Source organism: Pimephales promelas, chromosome 14 (assembly GCF_988280905.1).
Source record: "Pimephales promelas chromosome 14, fPimPro1.hap1.1, whole genome shotgun sequence".
In the NCBI taxonomy this organism is placed as follows: domain Eukaryota; kingdom Metazoa; phylum Chordata; class Actinopteri; order Cypriniformes; family Leuciscidae; genus Pimephales; species Pimephales promelas.
The window spans coordinates 23,251,530-23,270,803 of record NC_142782.1 but is presented as its reverse complement, the minus strand read 5'-3'; the positions used below and the strand labels follow the sequence as shown (position 1 = coordinate 23,270,803).

General features: G+C 35.4%; 1 protein-coding gene across 2 annotated transcripts; it reads right to left on the bottom strand.

Annotated features, from left to right (window-relative positions):
- Window positions 1-1,405: 1,405 nt before the first annotated feature.
- Window positions 1,406-19,219, bottom strand: slc38a5b (solute carrier family 38 member 5b). 2 transcript variants are annotated; one of them, XM_039658085.2, is made up of 16 exons: window positions 19,079-19,219; window positions 9,639-9,777; window positions 8,909-8,978; window positions 8,661-8,776; window positions 8,290-8,363; window positions 7,263-7,355; window positions 6,629-6,710; window positions 6,247-6,329; window positions 5,460-5,518; window positions 5,220-5,336; window positions 4,901-4,980; window positions 4,427-4,527; window positions 3,996-4,120; window positions 3,282-3,426; window positions 2,149-2,252; window positions 1,406-2,022 (listed from the first exon to the last, which is right to left on the bottom strand). In XM_039658085.2, the coding sequence occupies exons 2-16, from the start codon at window positions 9,695-9,697 to the stop codon at window positions 1,918-1,920; spliced, it is 1,413 nt and encodes a 470-aa protein (XP_039514019.2). In that variant the 5' UTR covers window positions 9,698-9,777; window positions 19,079-19,219; the 3' UTR covers window positions 1,406-1,917. The 2 variants fall into 2 exon arrangements, with proteins under 2 accessions (XP_039514019.2, XP_039514021.2); XM_039658087.2 differs by lacking the exon at window positions 19,079-19,219 and adding an exon at window positions 13,995-14,013.
- Between the last annotated feature and the right edge of the window lie 55 nt (window positions 19,220-19,274).

The window sequence follows — 19,274 nt, the reverse complement described above, 5'->3', positions numbered from 1 at the left end:
GGATGCCCTTGAGGTAAGCTAAAAACATATCAAAAATTAATTTCAAAGTGAACTATCCCTTTAAATAGACATTACATGCATTACAATATTATTTTCTTATAATAACTTTTTTATTTTTGTCAAATTCGATCTCATACGATTTATATTTTCTGTTGATTAAACCAATCCCCATTATATTAAAATTTTAAGGTAACCTGGTTATTTTAAATTAAACAAACAAAAATTGTTTTATAATGAAAACATGAGTACACAAATAAATAAATACATACATATTGCAATTTTTAATACTGACCACACGTTTTTTATTGAAAATGTTTTGGCAAAGTCAAATGTGAGTTCAGTAAACCAACAAACAAATGTAAAAGCAGTAGAAAAGGCATTGTTCAACTGATTTGTTTGTGTTTCACATTGGAACTGTCAATCTTTAACCTCATACAATTTTTGAACACGGTCATGGAAACGATGTATTTATTGCTCCTAAAACAGAATAAATAGGCATTGCAGGACAGTGGGAACTTGAAGAAGTGGGGGCTGCTATCATTTTAATGGTCGTAGCAATGGTTTGGAGTGCACACTGTGAGTAGGTCTGCCTAAGCATTACATTGTCTACAGAGGACCAGGAGGAAAAGTTTCGTTGGTTAAAGTCTTAACGGCTTTTGGCAATTGTTGGTAATTTTGTGTAAAAACTTTTACAAATAGTAATTCTAAAACTTTATTTCCAGAGTACAGGATTTTAAATCCTAGATTTTCCATATGGTCTTTTTCAGTGTGGACATTTGGGTCCCACTGCACAAAAAATAAAAAAAATAAAAATTATAAATTGTTTCTCCAATTTGTGTAATTAGGGGGAACATTTTAATTTTCCATCAATAGATTTGAATGAAAAGAGAAAGAAATGTAATTAGATGGGTTGGCCATGTATGACACATGTTGTTAGATTGTGACTGATCGATGGGAATATGGCATAAATAAATGAATTCACAGGTTAGGTTTTGTTTGCATTAGATGCATCACAGTGATGTAAGCAACGTAAGCACCTTAATTGTAGCTATCCACTGGTTCCTCAACTGAAACAACAGATGCCATTACACCACAAAAAATATTGCAACTGTACGTACCTTACATTTGTTTGACAAAGTAAATTATATCCAGCAGGGGGAAAAAAACTGAAATAGTATAAAGCTGATTGTCTTTTTAACTGTAGTGCAGTTTTTATCACACAATATTTAATGAATATTTTTATCTCAAATATTTTTTTTTTCTCTGAGCTTGAATTTCATAAATTTGGTTCTCGGATAAGAAACAAAAAAAAAACAAAAGACAACGACGCTGACAGATTCAGTTCAGGTCTGCAGCCATTCTGAGATGATGTTGAATTTTCTTATCGCAACATTTTTGGATGAACAAACTAAAGAAAGAGAATGTGTTTCAGTTTCCTAAGTATTGCACTCCGGGTCTGTGGCTTGCATTTGATGGGACAAAAGACCAGATGATGGGTCTGATGGTAGGTCAGATGATATTGTCTCCATCAGACAATAAAACAAACCCCTCCAGTTATTTATTTTGGCATGTGCTGTATCTTTTAGCATTATTCTAAAGCTATTTAGAGGGCTTCCATCTACAACACAAACATAATTTATCGTTATAAAGCCTGATTGTAGAAGCAGCCTCAAAATGGCATGACATTTCTGTGTCCCCCAGAAATCCTCCACCATGAAGAAACATCATAGGATTTATCCATTTTAATTTTAAAGATGGCAGGACATCAGTCCTTTTCCTTACTCAGCGGGGTAACAGATCTGAGGTGAGTTGGGTCCAGCCTAAGTGATGTTTTGGATTCTCTCACATTCAGGAAAGAGAAGGGGTGGTGATGTTCCTCAAAGGCTTTTTGGACCCTTACAGTTTTGTGGTTGAAGATCAGTGCCCTCCTCCACTTCGATTCTCTCCGTAGACCCAATCCAGTGCGATAAACGTCAAGCTCATGCTCATAAAGATGAAGCCTAGAGCAGTGAAGCAGGCAGCCTGTAACACAAGAGCAAGAGAAGATACTTTTCATGACTAACGAACATCTGACTGCATTAAATCAAATTCTCTTGTGATTTAGATGTACACCACATTGATTCCAAATTGGGAAAGTTTAAGACTCGCCTGAATTTTTGGTCTTGAGTTCATTGGCTCTTGCTCGGTGGAAACGATTCGGATGTAAAAAAGACCCGGGAGGATGAAGATCAAGCTTGGAGCAGAGGTTGCACCTATGAAATGAACAAAAACTAAATGAAACTTCTACTGGAAGTTTAAGCTTAAGGTGCGGTCACATTAGCAAAACTTCGGCCCAAAACGTTCCATTGTCTATTGTCTTACACAGAAGTCCCTTTTAAACCATGCACTTTCATTAACCTTCTGTTGGTCAAGGCGGCGAATCCATCCTAGATCCGCTGCGAAATCTTCACAGAAAAATCTTAATTTAAAAATCGTGTGGTTTGTTATTGAAATTACTGGATTTCGCCCATGAAAATTCATCGAACAAGTGTAAATGTGACCAAACCTCTAAGTAAATTTAACTATTGACATACAAATTTACAATCCCCAGCATTCAAAATGCAGACGTGATTATATAATTTAGATCCAATCCTTGATTCTGATTTTATTCATGATAAAACACGGCTATGACCTCCTCACCCAACTTTTTTTTTTATCACTGTGCAACACTGCAGTTCCTATGTAGTTTTTATTTGAGCTTTCATGCATATTACACATTGGAAAGTTGTTGCTGTTCCCAGTCAGGGACTATTTTATTCTAGCGGAAGGAAGGCTTTTAGTGATTTGACTTCATGAAAGTTGCACTAATACATATTTTTTTCACTTTAATATTTATTTTTTGTTGTGTGGTCACCATTTTATAAAAGCAATAAGGTACTTGAGGCAAGTGCTGTATCGTGAATAAGAAACGGCTGAAGGGGTTGCAGCCTCTCGTACCTTATTGCTTCCGTAATCCTGCTGACATCATTGAAATAACTGAATGAGGAATTGTGATGTCTAACAATTTATAGCTGCTAATGAGCAGAACTCAACTTTATGCAAATAAACAGTAGGAGAAATATTATAAATGTACATGAATTTATTCAATAGATTTGTTTTTATTACAAACTGATTATTCTACGAAATATTTGTGAGAGATGTGTATTTTTATGTTTATTAGATTATCATGCAACTATTGACATACAATAATGTTCTTTTGCTGCATTGCGCTAGTATTATCTTTAGGTGTACATTTTACTCACCTATGATGCCGAAAATATCACGAATGTTGGGCACAAAAATGACGAGCAGATTGACAACAAAAAGGAGACACAATGCAATAGAGATGTGACGCACCCAATGGAAGGGCTTATCAGGGAACAGAAGCTGAAGAAGAGCTCTGCGAATCTAAAAGAAAATTTAAAACGACAAACGACAAAGAAATCAAAATAATTAACACATCCGCTATGCATAAAAAACAACAACAAAGGGATACTCCACCCAATAATGCCGTCCCATGCATATGGCTTTCTTTCTTCTGATGAACAGAAACAAACATTTTTAGAAAAATAATCAGTGCCTGAGAGTTCATGTAATGCAAGTGTATAGGAACCCCAAAGTTGACGCTTCAAAAACCATACAAAGTGAACATGACGGTAATCCATAAGACCCCAGTTGATTAATCAGTGTCTCCTGAAGTGAAAACTAAGGAACATCAACTTGTCATGGTTCACTTTGTGTGGTTTTTAAAGATCCCGTACACTTCCATTATATGGATTAATTTTTTTTAAAAATAACTGATTCTGTTCATAGCCTCTACATCCGAGACAGCATGATGGTGAATAAATGATGAGAGAATATTCATTTTTGGATGGAGTATCAACTTTTGACAATATGCTACAACATAGTTTTATCTAAGAAATTGAAAGCTAGTCAGATATCACCATATAACCACATTCAATATAGGGTTTCATTACCGGGAAGAGCACAACAGGAACAGTCAGAGTCACGGCCACCAGGACGGCCACACGCACACACAGGATGAGCGTGTCCAGAGGATCCACCTTGCTGTAGGTGTGTAAAAGTTCTGCTTCCGTGTTTACTGAGAAAGAGATAATTTGAGCTTAAATTACACGCATATTTCACAGATGTAGGTTCTATAATACAAGTTAAACCACTCATTTATTATTAAGTATGGCCTGTAATCAGATAGCATCAGTGATGCCTAACCTCTAAAGTCATGTTGTTAAAACACAATCATTTTCAATGATTACATTTCCTTTTCTTTTAATAGAAGAAATGATTGTCTTTGTGGTAATATAGTATGGATAGCATCTGAAAGGGTACAATTTTATGGCTGGCATGCAGCATTGAACATCATTTTTATTTTAAAATCCAAAGCGCTTACAATAAAAGGTGAGGTAGCCAAAGATGGCAGTGAGCAGATACATGACAAACATCCCCAGGATGGACACGTTGGCAATGGCCTGCATGCGTCTCTTTGTTGGACTAAAAGTGTCAAAACAACAATAATAAGGGAGATTTACTTTTGACTCATCTTTTCCTTCTTGGAACAAAGAAATACAGACATTTTGTAATTCATTTACATGCATGTATGTATGTATGTATATAACACACACACTACCTTTTAAAAGTTTGGGTTCAGTAAGATCTTTAATGATTTTATAGGATGTCTCTTACGCTCACCAAGTCATTTATTTAATCACAAACACAGCAATGTTGTGCTGTATATAACTACAATTTGAATTTGAATCAGTTGTATTATATTTTAAAATGTAATTTATTCCTGTGATGGCAAAGCTGAATTACTAGTATTGAGTGTCACATGATCTTTCAGAGAGCATGTGCATTCTTAACGTACTTGCGCAGCTCAGTGTAGATCGGCAGCACCTCAGGGTGGCATACAAAGGCGAAGGCCAAGATGGGAACCGTGTAGGCTGTCTGCAAGACAGAGTAAATAAAAAATTACATGAAGCCATGTCTGATCTCATGCAGTGAGGCAACCTCACACATATTTCATCGTACTGAAACTAGTTGCCTGGTAACAGTATTTCCGTCTAGGTACTAAGCATTTCCTGTCTGTTCAGAGCTATAATGATAATAGCCTGTCGACTTGGGGTGCAGGTCATACAGGGTTATAAATGATACTTCCTCTTGCAATGATGGAGACCCTTCCTTACCTGCTGGTTGATGGTGAAGTATTTAGCTTCACATTCCCCATCAATAGTTATGTTTTCAGCAGTGTGGTTGGTAAAACCATCGAAAGGACACGGGATATTGAACTTCTTATAGATGACCTAGGACACAAACATAAAACAATTATAAATAGTTGAAAAGATAGAGTTAAACTAGAGAGGTTTTGAGTAACCTTTTGATCTTTTCTCCAAAGACCACACACAGACCACAGCATCAACACTTACTGAGATCAGGAAGAAAACCATACATGTCAGAGAGAAGCCACTGGTGTAGCCCAGGTATCCTGCAACAAACAACAGACATTATTACACAAAATGTAAACTATATTACTATAAATTAGATTCTCGCCCATGCTCTAAGCTGCTAAATACGACTATTAGGCTTGAAGATACAAAGATATATTTAAACATTAACATCATGATTTTTTAACAATGTGTATTTTGAAAAGCGCTATACAAATTAAAGATGCAGTAACCAATTTCTGAGAAATGCTGTTGATATTTAAAAAATCACCAAAACAAACATGCCCCTACCCAAAAGGATCACAGCCCTATCTTGATAGCTCCACCCCCAAACACACTATGCAACATGGGTACCTCCCCCTTAATGATTGTATACGCCCCTTAATGGTGATAGGCTATAAGTGTGTTTTAGTGCCCGATCTGATCCAACGGCTTTTCTCAAATCGCTTACTGCACCTTTAATTTAACTTGACTTGATTCTAGCAACAGTTGTTTGTTTCGATTTGTTTTGGGTTACAAACCAGTGCTCTTAACAAAAATTAGATCTGTAGATTTCAAAACTTGAAAAAAAGTCTAAACCAGACACAAAATGTTCTTTAAGACATCATAAAGATCACTCTGGATATACCTCAGGACTCTACAGAAAAGGAGTAAAGCAGATTGTGTTTTACAAGTGAGTGGAGGACAATATTATGAAAACTGGCAATGTGACAAGCAAATAGAAGAGTAGGGGATGAATTCACAACCAGCACAAAGGAAAATTGCTTACCAAGCTGTTTCATCAGGGCAAGTGGCAAGATGACGCAAATGGACACAATGACGATCAGATAGTTGCCATTCAGGAACCACTCACTATAAGCAAGAGAGAGAGAGAAAGAGAGAGAGAGAGAGAGAGAGAGAGAGAGAGAGAGAGAGAGAGAGAGAGAGAGAGAGAGAGAGAGAGAGAGAGAGAATAAGGTAGCCGTATCACCTACTGCAAGGAACACTGCAAGTGTTTATGTATTTTTAACAACAGTTGGAGGACTTGGATTGCTCTGAGGTTGGAATGCAAAGTTACCTTGGATGACCCAAACATTTGATCTAATTCTTGGCTAGATTAAGACTCATTAGGAGAACACGGGGAGAAACAAACAAATTATTGTGTTTCTCACCCACTGCTGTGCTGAAGGCCAAGGAAAGCCTGAATAACCAGAGGTAATTCATACTTCACAATGAAGAGGTAGCTAGACATTGCTGAAAGAAAAACAGACAGATACATCAGTTTGGTTGAACTGACACTCATCTAAATGGCAGATGTAGGCTACATATTTTATAATTGTTAACATAGCAATATTTAATATGAGTTACGAAAAATAATGCAGTTTTGCACTGCAACATTGTATACTTTAGAAGATGTGACTCTTTCCAAGTTTAGAGGCGCCAAAAGCATCACAAATGTATTACAATACTGTTTGACAGGACAAAACATTTGTTAGTCGGAGAGGGAAGGTTATGTAACACAGTCCTGCTAACATTCTTTCTATGCGCAACATATTATTCCTCATGAGACTCAAGGAGTGCTCCTAAATCACATCACTGTATTTTTAAAGGCTTTATAATAGCCTACTTTAAAAGCCTTTATGAATATACATTCTTCAAATAATAGAGAGATACTATTTAAATCTAATGGATAAAAATAACAAATCAGTGTAACTGGACCGCTTAAGGAAAAAGTAAGAGAAAAGATACAGAGATAAAAAAGGAGTTTGAAAATGAGATCAGAACCAAGCCAAAAGTCCAACTTACCACCAATGTTGTGTAATGTTATGACAAGAGCTGCCAGTATTTTTCCCGGGTGTCCAAACGCTCGTTTACCCAGTTGTTCATAAGCACGAATACCTGCAGAGACAATATTACAGATTAGTGATTCATGATTTAGCCTGATGAACTAACGCTAATCTCATATGTATTGGGTTCCAAAAGTCTGACACCACATTGAAAATACTGCATTTAAAATCTAATTACAACCTGGAAATAAACAAAAAGCTTTAGAAAGCTTGTTGAAAGCTTTCAGTCAATCAATAATTCATCATTGTCATTAAATTAAAAGCATGACGTGATAACGACTGAGACATTCTGAAATTTAAGATTACATTTTTTTATTTCATTGATTTTTTTTAATTACAATTTTCACTCAATATGCTGTGCAGAGTACAGTCAATATGACATATAATGAAAGTATTGGTGTCATGAGCAATTGTAAAAGTCTCATCCAAGATGTTTATGGCTTTCTTTCTTCGGTCGAAAAGAAATTAAGGTTTTTGAGTAAAATATTCCAGGATTTTTCTTCTTTAGTAGACTTCAACGGAAATCAATGGGCTGAAGGTCCAAATTGCAGTTTCTATGTCGGACAATTTAAAGTTGGAGGAGAAAATGGGATGAGTTTTTCGCCCTACCCAAACTTTTTGAACCAGAAACAAGCGTACGTACGTAATGTGTGGCGCATCACAGCGGATATAGTAAAAAGTATATAGATTTTTCTTTTTTTTGTCCGAAAATGGCCAATCGTTTCACTGGATAAGACCCTTATTCCTCAGCTGTGATCTAGCCATTTGAGGCTGTTTGGACCTTCGTTGGTTCCCGTTGAAGTCCACTATATGGAGAAAAATCCTGGAATGGTTTATTCAAAAACCTTTATTTCTTTTTGACTGAAGAAAGAAAGACATAAACATCTTGGATGACATGAGGGTGAGAAAAAAAAAATCAGGAAATTTGAATTCTTAAGTGAACTAATCTTTTAACATAAACACAAAAACTTCTGAATTGGTCGTACCCACAACCCCTGCGCTCCTCAGCAGAAGATGGACAGAGTATGATGATAAGACAGCAATGCAGGTCAACAAGACTCTTTTAAAAAAAGCAGAAAACATGAATTATAAACAGTAAATGAACAAGATAATGTCTGTCACATTAATACATGACAAAAGAACAAGTGTAATGAACATTTATCTCGAGTAAATTCTCTAGTTGAAAATGTGCATTTAAAATGAAGAAAGTAAGCAATCAAAGTATTGTATGTTCATTAGATATAGTTACTGATCATTCAAATGGTTAGAGATGTCATAAAACTACATACTCTGCAGACCTCCAGGGCATTTACTTTGTGGTTAGTTGTGAACATGAGGTGAAATATGGGATACTCACAGAAAGAGGACGAGACCAGTGTTTGACATGGCATAGGACAGTCCCAGAATCCCACTACCCATGATGGCATTGCTAAGGTTGAAGACAGACATTCCAAATGATGTCTTTCCTTCAAACTTGCAGAAAAAAAGACAGAGACAATAAGAGGGAAAGCAAGTGGGAAAAAAGACTATGGAAATAACTAGTTGAATGGTTGGATGCTTTATTAATATGATCTGGATGGAATGGAATTTTATTTCTGCACTCACATCTGTAAACTGAGGGGGTTTTCCTCCATCACTCTTGTGTGGTAAAAACTCCTCTCGTTCAGGTGACTCTCTAAAACAAATAGACAAATGTAACACTTTAGAAATGCAACAATTACCAGGTACTCAATTATGACGCTTCAAATGAACTGTGTAAGTAAATGTATAGCAAAGCCGCATGGGGTTTAGGTTAATACAATCATTTTTGCCTTTTGCCTTACAAAACAGCCATTAAAATGATACAAAGAGATCTAAACAATCCAAAATCTAAACAACCCAGGCCCAGTTGTTGTCATGTGATAAGAAAATATATCAAGGTGTCATTTATTATATTGTTGTTTAACAGTTAACACAGCCGATTTGTTCAACCTGTATGGAATGCATTAATGTGATAAATCCAAGGTTATTTATGTGTGCTAATGAGGTGAAGGCTATGCTGTGGTGAGCTGCTAAATTTCTCACTCCCAGGAAAAAAAAATATTTTAGTGATGTTGCAATGCTCACATTTTCCATTTAGGTTCATTTTAAGTTCACCCAAATATTCACTTAAAAATAAATGTAACTTTGCTTAAGACTGTGGTGTTTTTTTCTAGAGACGGTGAAGCAACTGACTAGTGTGTTTGCTTTGCTTTTAGCATGCATTTGCAAGGCGACAGAAAATAGATGACAGATTTAGAGACAAGCGTATAATTTCGTTTTAAAAGCAAAATCACTACTAATAAACGACACGTACCCGTCCTCAAGATGTTGAAATTCATGGTGGTGACCGTTTGTTAGTTTCTGAAGTTCCATGATGTATAGTTTCTTACTTTTTCTCTTTTGAGCAGTGAAACTTGTGAAGTGTGAAGTGAAGGGTTTTCTCTAAAGTAGATCTGCAAGAAAATAAATAAATAAAAGCAGTTTGACTAAACCAGTACAAAATAATATCACATATTGTGAGGCATCTGAAGCAGCATAGTCTTTTTTTTTATAAATTACTGACCCCAAACTATTGAACAGTAATAGCTACTATGTTTTGATAACAACAAAGAAGTCTGCATCATTTACACAGAACCAAATCACACAGTCAAAACAGTCTCTTAACTGGTTGTGTAGATGTCTATTCTAGGCGACATTGGATAATATTTACAATGACTTTGAAGCGACCACAGATCTATTTTAGAGGAGCCACCTGAGGACTATTAAATGCCCTCTTTGACTCTGTCTTCATATCCTGTCTTCTATATAGAATCCATAATTTTCCTGAAAGTTACCCTATGAGGAACTGTGAGAACTGTCAAGATGTAGCTTAGTGTCCAGGAAACATGAGGTCCATGTGTCGATTTCTCACCACCTCTATTGTGACTGGTTCTAGAGGGACTCATGTTTCAAGAATAAAAAAAGAGCCCAAGAGAGCATAAGAGTGCCAGGAATTCTGTAGGTTTATTTTGGATTCCTGCCTTTTCAACTGCATGTGTAAATGATCATATATAAAGAAACAAGCTTCTGAGAGAGCTTTTTAAGAACTGATGTGACGGCCGTGTCAAAAATCACACTTTTAGGCAAACTGTTGAACATGCCGTTCTCTGTGTGCGTAAATTCATTGATGAACTAAGAGAATTAATGTTCGACTTAAAAAACTTGTGTGCCCTTTTTTAGTGATTGCGTAACTGTACAGCCATTGTGTACATCAAAACTCTGGAAGATTAGTATGCTTTTTGTTTATGACACTCATCCCAAATTCCAACCTTTTCTGACTGACAAGAGTGTCCGGAACTGCCTCTGGAGAGAGGCTACCTTTGGCATTCGAAACTGTTAGAAGGGGGTGTTATTTTAGTGTAATAGCTTTTTTAAAATACATTTTATTTCAGTTTTAGTTATTTTAGTATGTTAAGTTGAACTAAATGAAAATAATAAACGTTGCTTTGGCAACAAGCTGTAATATGTTTTAGCTAAATATAATAACCCAAATGGAGGTATGGGTGTGTGTGTACAGTATTGATTGAAAAGTACATCTGCACTCTATTATTATGACTGACATCAGTCGGGTCATCACTGTTATACATTAACTCAGTAGAGGCTTGCAAACTACTGATGGTTCAGATGTTGAAATCAGTGGGATCTATTCCATATGGCAGGAATAATGGTCACATACGTACAAAAATAACAGCATGTGACTCAAACAGCTCTACTGAGAATGTTTCTTGCCGTGTATATGCGAATTATCGCACAGTGTCTCAAACACGTAAGAAAGTGTAAATGGAAAAATCTCTTTCCAATGCCAGGGTGAATCAGAAATATGTAAACAAATATAAGATCAGTGTGTTTATGAGACCCTGTGAAATGCTGTGGGAAGAAGCAACAAGGTGAATTGCTGTTGGATATGAAATTCACAGTCGCATTCAGCCCACAAGTTTGAATACGTGGCTCAAGCTTCGGAGGTTTGGAAGTTTTCCAGCAGCTCCTGCCAGCTGTGGTTCCTGAACTGCTTTCCGAACACAACCTTGTACACTCAAAAACTTGATAAGATTTGTTGTAATAATTACATACTGCCAGGCAGCACATGGTGATTCACGCCTTGGTCTTTCCTCACACACAGGAAAAACATTATAAAATGGAAAGGCCTGATGTTTAAAACATAAAATATGCTATATGTAAAACTCTAGAGTAACTGAGATTTAGGGAATGTTATGAAATGAGAATATTATATATAAAAACTAAATATGACTTTACATCATTAAAAGTGACTCTTATTAGCCTCATGTGACTAATGGATTGACAATATATATTGTTTCCAAGATTTACCATTCAGTTGGCAGCCTGAGATGTTGAAATTTTGTACTGTGGCCTGCCAGAATTCCCCTATACGGTAAAAGTCATTAGAGTGTCTGACCCATCAAGTTGAATGGTAATTCTGTTATATAAGTATCTGAATTGCACACTCTTTAATGTCTATGCCTGTAGGCACAAAATTAAACAATAATAAAGCCTTGTGGAAGCATCTTGTGGAAAGCATTTCCTCGAGCTCATAATCATTATTTTTTTGCTTAAACTCACTACTAAAAGACTTTTTTTTCATACTAGTCAATCAAATAAAGAGTCGATTGTACAATACTGAATAACTTATAAAGCCTGAGCACTTATATTTAAAGGCATCAACAATTTATATGTAATCTAAATCCTGATAATTTGACAGAAATTTGATAGATAATGTTCAATGTAAATGTACAATTAAAGTACATAATAAATAAGTATTGTTATTGTTAGTAAAATTGTTTTCATTAATTAAAATAAAGCTATAAATAAAAATATTTTAACTAAAAATAAAATGAAAACGTAAAAACATTGAACATAATGTTTCAAAAAACATTTTGAATTGACGGCTAATTCAAAAAAAGTCATAAATACAGTCTATAATAATACAAAATATGCAGTTTTCAAAAATAGCATTGGTGGCTTAGCTTGAGTTTCTGATTATATATAAAACAAAAATGTAAGGTTCAATTAGTTCACATTATTAATACATTCTGAACTAAAAATGAACAACACTTTTCACAGCATTTATGACTGTTATGTAGGGGTGTATCGATATTCAAACCGAACCAAAAAAAACGCAATACACCACCCACGTCAAGTATCGCGATACTCTCATGGCATACCTAACCTGCCCCTGCTGCCCTGCCCTGCCCTACAAATTTTTCTTCCTTGACATTTGATTAAATAGTAATTAGGGATACGTCCCGTGGATTTTCGTGTGTCTTATGTGTACACAATGAATACAGCGTTGTAGCCTAACCACCATTAACCACCACTAAACGCAATAAGCTCCGCGTTTTGCTTTTCGATAAGAAACAAAGGGCAATCTTTCAAATTCTGTCAATTTTATCATGAAATTCAAACAATACATGTCATTTTGGCGCTCTTTAGTGTGCCGTGACAGATCACTAACCAGATATCATTCATATCCAGGCCTCAACTGGGAATCTCAGTTTTGGCAACGGCAAAAAACATGGGCCGTATCTGGCCCACACACATCAAGCCGGTTTTAGTGTGAGTTGTGGCTTGCTGTGTGTGGCCCAAATGTGGCCCACGTGACCTTTGCCGCTGCCAGAACAGAACCATTTGTGCCAGAGTTGGCCCAATTTCAGTACTTGGGCCAGAAGAATTTGGGAAATGTATGTGCTGTGCATATATAGGTGCCTCAGTTCAAGCAGCCGCGCAGAGCGCGAGTGAACATGATCATCTCTTCCTTTTTAATACCAGTTATAAAATAATTTTGTATGAACATCTGAAGTTAAAAGACAGTACTTAATAAAACGCATCAAATCTTGTGTAATCGCTCAATCAGTGTTTCAACAACCGAAAGACGTCAATAAAACATCTTGTAAACAATGTCACGTAACATTATTTACCTCAGGCAAGTCATTCAGTGTCCACAGCTTGTTAGTTCGCTAGAGAAATGAAACTCTTTCGCTAAATATATGCAGTAAATAAGCCAATATATTATATTTTACTTAACCTCTTAATTGTTTTGTTTAAAATATCTGTCATTAAATTGACAGAAACTGTGGAGTGAAATTGGAGTAAAAATATATAGTAAAGTGTTACCAATAGCACAAACCAATTTAAACAAAGAGTATTGCATGAGCTTTAAAAGCAATATGTCATGTCACATTACTGGTGGCACGAGTCATTGGAGTCATGTGTAAACTATAGGTTGAAACCAACTGGACAACATTCCAGAAGGGAAGCATTTGTTAACATGATCTATTTACTCTTAAAACAGTACATAACTCATCACTTCTCAATGGTTTCATCAACCAGCAACTTGAAAGACATGGAACTGATTCTAATTTGAATATTTCTACATGGCAAAGTCTTTACAAATGAACACCAAAAACTTTTTCGTGGAAGAATCCCCAATAAATTACATTTGTCAGCTGCAAATGTCAAATGTGTATTCACCAAGAATTTCACCCTGAAGGCAACTTACAGACAAGAGGAGAGAGAGAACTTCTCTGCGACAAGACCACCTCGTACGTGCCCAGCACCACTCCCAATAACTGCCTGATCAAGTGTGAAATACTAGTGTGACCAGATTGGCTGTTACCTGGGGCAGCTTTCCTCAATGCAGCACTAGATGACTGTTTGTAATCCTTCTCTGGATCTGATTTTAAATGCTAAATTTTACTTGGCAAAGACAACCTTTCCACTTAACTCTCAGGGAGTCACTGGAGTTATTTGTTTAAACTTCTTAGCACTCAGTTAAAACATGTAGGGTGGGTAGTGGGGACATTGAGGGGCTGGGAGAAAGAGAAAAAAAATAGAAAGAGGTGGGGGAAGGTAGCAAAGAGCGCTGTGACATTGAATAACTTTTAACCCTTTACTCCTAGTAAAATAAAACACTGTTCTCAGCTTTCAGACTGGAGGGGATTATAATCTAATTATATAATTATTTAACCATATAATCATGCACAAATAGGTTAGTTAGTCAAATGGCTTACTTTATCCATCCAATTATAGCAGTATTTTGGTGAAAATTCAACTGTAACTTAGTAGAAGCTAACCAAATTAGGCAGATGCCATGGTTGGTGAACATGACATGACCCTTATCCGAAACCAACAAGGCAAATTAACATACTATACTGCACAATATGTACGATTTTTAAATTAAAAACAATGATCCAAAAAATATGAACAATGCTATATTTTGTTGACTTGTGTATATGTTTCCTATCATGTTGAAATCCAGAGAAATTAGCTATTGATGACATCATATCTGTGCAACTCTCTATTCTTTGGTTTTACATCTGTAGAAACCATGGAAACTCCAAAGACGCTTTAATATAATTATGTTTTATTAGACAGGTGAGCAACTAACACCTTCATCAACAGAAAACGAATCATTGTTAGTGCTTGAATCTCTTGTTTTCTTGATTTACCATAAGTAACGTTTACCCAAAAAGTAAATCAGACAACACTATTTTGTCAAGTGGCTAACATATAGCATAATCAGAAAGAGCTTTATTTTTAGTAACAGTAATACAGTGTACTCAAAATGAATTGCATGCCATTTAGCAACACAAGTCATTTAGCTTTAATTATTAATATGGCATTCCAATATAGAGCTACCTTGTTGCAATGTGCAACAAGTGTCTCACACCAGCCCAAGCGAACGCACAGTCACTTACATAACTTTCAATACACTCAAATGTATTTTTTGTACGATTGATTTGACCAAGTAACCTGCGTTACCCAGCAACTTTAATTCGTCAAATAAAGTGACCTCTAGTAATTCAGCACTTGTGGCTATTTCAATTAAATAATGTGAATTTAAGTGATCAAATGTAACAGGCGAACGTTAAACGTAACTTTAATTGTAAAATAAACAAACAACAAAACATAAGGAGCGACAGGAACCTGCTGCATACCCCCTAACGTTAATAAAACTTTAATACATCAGCTCATCCATGAAAACGATCCTGTCCATCGGCTGAGAATTCCATGCTCATTCAGCGTCATCAATCTATGCTTTTGCTATTGTTTTGAATAAGTGACATCTAGCTGTGAAAGCTTACATACTGTGCCTTTAATTAAATGTGTTTTGTGAAGTGAAATGTTAATCATCGAAACATCAACATTTTAATTTACTTTAGAAACTATGCATATTTCAAATAAATGCTGTTCTTTTGTACTCTCTATTTATCAAAGAATCCTAAAAACTTAAAATTAAAATTATAAAAATATTCAGCAGCACAACCGTTTTCAACATTGATAATAATAAGAAATTTAACTTGAGCACCAAATCAGCATGTTAAAATGATTTCTGAAAGATCATGTGACACAAGGATCAGCAGCTTTGCCATCACATAAATTTCATTTTAAAATATATTCAAACGGTGTAATAATATTTTTATTGTATTTTTGATCAAATAAATGCAGCCTTAAACTTTTAAATGGTAGTGGTGAATTCAAGTTGATTGGGACACTTTGTCCAAGTCATCTCAATGGCAAAGTGTCCCAATCACCCTGAATTCACCTCTAGTGTATTTTATTTGAAAATAATGTAAATATTATTTTGTAAGTAGAAACATTTTATTTTATATTATATTTAATATAACATTGTTTTATTATTTTATTTTCATTCATTTCATTATAATTTACTTTTTTTTACTTTAGTATGATACTACTTTGGTACTACATTGCTACCCACACTAATATGGATCTCAAACAAAACCAACTGGGAAGTACTTAATTAAAAACTGTGATCAAATACCTTTAAATCACATTTATTATGTTGCAAAAATAGTTTGTGGACAAGATTTGGCAGGTTAGCATATTCCCAACGTCTCTACTATCTTTAGCCACTATACCATCAGAGCTTAACAACCATCTCTCCACCCATTCCACTCGCATTCCTTCATCCATTTCCTGTCGTTCCACTCTCATTCTCAATAGACCCTCTGCCTGTATGTCAACATCTCACACTATTGCTATCCATTTTAAGGCCTTGGCTAGAAGTGTATTACAGTGCTCAAATGCTCTTTTTATGGCAGACACATCAGTGTAGTCTACTTGTCCATACTTGAATTTCCAGAGTATTTCCCATGAGATAATATGATCCCTTCAGCTAAATAGTGAGGCCAATGCGTGCCAAAATTCAGGCTCGAATGAACTTGTAGTAAATTTGACTAATATAATAACACTAACAGAACGTGTTTTCCACATCAGTATGAATTTACTTTTAAACCCTAAAGACTCAAACAGTGGAAGTTAAAGTAAAAGACCAGCTCTGGTCATTGTTGCAAACCACACAATGCACTCGCTGATCTCTCCGCATGCTCATTTCCACGCCTGTGGCCATGTATATTCAATATGTCCAGGACATCCGTTTAAAAGAGCTACGGAAGCCACTTGAGGTTTATCAATTGTGTGGGTCACAACATCAGTGTAAACATTGTGCCTTTAAAACTCCTCTAAAAAAATTAGACACATTCCTTTTCATTTTCCACCTGATAATGATTTCCTCTACTTTTCCTTTCAGATAACTGTGGTATGTCGACATATATTGTGGGACTATTTATCTGTGATGTTTTTTTCACACTCTAGCCAGCAAGAATTTTACGTGCTTCAAATATTAAAATACAACAGGAAGTGCTTCACCTGAATTCAACAGATAAAATTGCTTTTTTAAAAATTATGTTGTAGGTCACGCTCTCACCATCACAAACTTCACAAAATTAAACTGTGGTTATTTCTGGTCAATTTCTTTCACAAAAAAAAAAATATTATTTATATATTACAGTATTTATGGTATATATATATATATATATATATATATATATATATAGCCTATATATATATATATATATATATATATATATATATATATATATATATATATATATTCAATTTTAGCATTAAAAAACATTTAAGCTAAAGTTAACATATTGTAAATTTATTGTACATGCAGAGGCTATAAAAAAGCCATTTGAAGACTGAAAAGTGTAACCACTAATGTCACGTCACATGCTATCAATACATTCCTCTGTTGTGCATCTTGACCAACCCGACATATCAACATTAGCACAACCAATGGCATAAGTTAAGTTGGGACTATCTGCTTGGCTGGCCAATGGCGGATAAGGAAAGTACATTGTAATTTGTTTTTAAAACGCTGCATCTAAATCACCTACTTTTAAAGTATGTGCTGAATTTGTTGAGGAATACACTTCTCAATCATTGGTAAAGTACTTCTTTATAGGCTCTGGCAGTTGTGTAGTATAAAACATTACCATGCATCTAAAATGTTGCCATTGTCCTCTGACTGCTACATACTAACAATATTAACTACAACAATAATGCACTTGGGAGATAAAAAGTATAAATTAACCAGGAAGAACAACATTCTTGGTATCTGTAACAATCGTACTTGAAAAGAGTGCCTTACAGTTACAGTTCCCATGGCCTCATTTGGGATTCCAATTTTGGACTGCAAACTTCAGTCCCAGCAGGTGAACATCCAGGTATTGTGTAACTATACTGTTTCATGAATACTACTTGGAAAACCTATAATTTGGCATATTATACAATAAGACAGCGAAGTGTATTCTGATGAATGATGCTAATGACAAAAAAATACAAATTTCTACAAACCTTACAGCAGAGTTTTCAAAAATCTTTCTTTGAAAAGTTTGCAAATATCCCTGAGCCTAGTGAATAACTAAACTGACATTACAAAGTTCATTTGATGTCTCTTTTCCCAAATACATGACCTAGTTGCTCTTTAAAGGCCTTTACTAAATCAATCCATTAGCGTGCTTTAGGGTGTACCCTTACAGGTTGCGCAACAATTTTTGGATGTTTGGAGACTTTGAGGTCTTCTTCAAGTCCCAATTTATTCTGCGAGGACTTATATGCATCACTGAATAGCATTATATATATTCACTTTTACCTAGCAATATCTAGAAGAATTTTTTGTGGAACATATTGAAGAACTAAGAGAATGTGAACAATGCATGATATACCGACATTTAACCAATATGTTCATCAAGATTATTTTCTACATTGTCATGGTTAAGCCTAAAAGAAACATCCCATGCATGTAATCTATTCTAAACAAAAACCTTTCAAAAAAAGAGTGACTTGTTTGCTTTTTGCAGATAATTGGGTGGGTGCTCTCAGTCAACAGAAAACATATTAAAGACTTATGAATATGTTCATATGCCCTATATTTCTAACCATTTATGTCTAGTACGTGCAAGTCCAAATTAACCAGCAGCCTTTTATATCTGGCTTGAGTTATTAGTGCTGCGATCGGACATATGAGACCTGCATAACGCCATGTCCAGGGTGCACAAAAAAAGATTTTACTTTGCAACTTACACAAGCTATTATCTTCAGTCCTGTTTAGCCATATTCACCACACTGTAGTAGGATGATTGAGAGTAACAACAAATATTAAAACTGTCCAACCAGACAATTTTTCTTAATTGTTATAGTAAAGCCCTTTAAATACAGATTAATTGTAATCAAAGAGCAATTAAAACAGCTAATTATAGAACACAATCAAAGCTATCATTTTGTTAACAAAACTCTTCTAAGCCATTAAGCCTTTCCTGTCAACAGCTTTTATAGCCCATGTGCTCAGGCAATACAACAGATACTCAGAAGAAGAAAAAAAGACTCTCTCACCCTTTTAAATAATGTTTTCTCAAAGGCAGTGCTGTTGAAGCATTCTCTGAGAGCTTTTCTTGGTTGAGGTGTTGCTTTTTATCCCAGTATTTAAAAGGTTTAGGCCCAATAGAGAAAGAGAGAGAGGGAGAGAGAGAGAGGACAGTGTGGTTCCACTGAAGGGAGTAAGGCAGGAGGCAAGGGTGGGAAGCACATG

Bases quoted from the DNA above. Each gene is read 5' to 3' on its own strand.
- slc38a5b (XM_039658085.2), bottom strand. From the start codon at position 9,697: ATGGAACTTCAGAAACTAACAAACGGTCACCACCATGAATTTCAACAT. The intron at 4,981-5,219 runs GTAAGGAAGGGT...TCTGTCTTGCAG, and splicing joins ACTTCACCATCAACCAGCAG to ACAGCCTACACGGTTCCCAT. The intron at 3,427-3,995 runs GTAATGAAACCC...ATTTTCTTTTAG, and splicing joins TTCCTGTTGTGCTCTTCCCG to ATTCGCAGAGCTCTTCTTCA.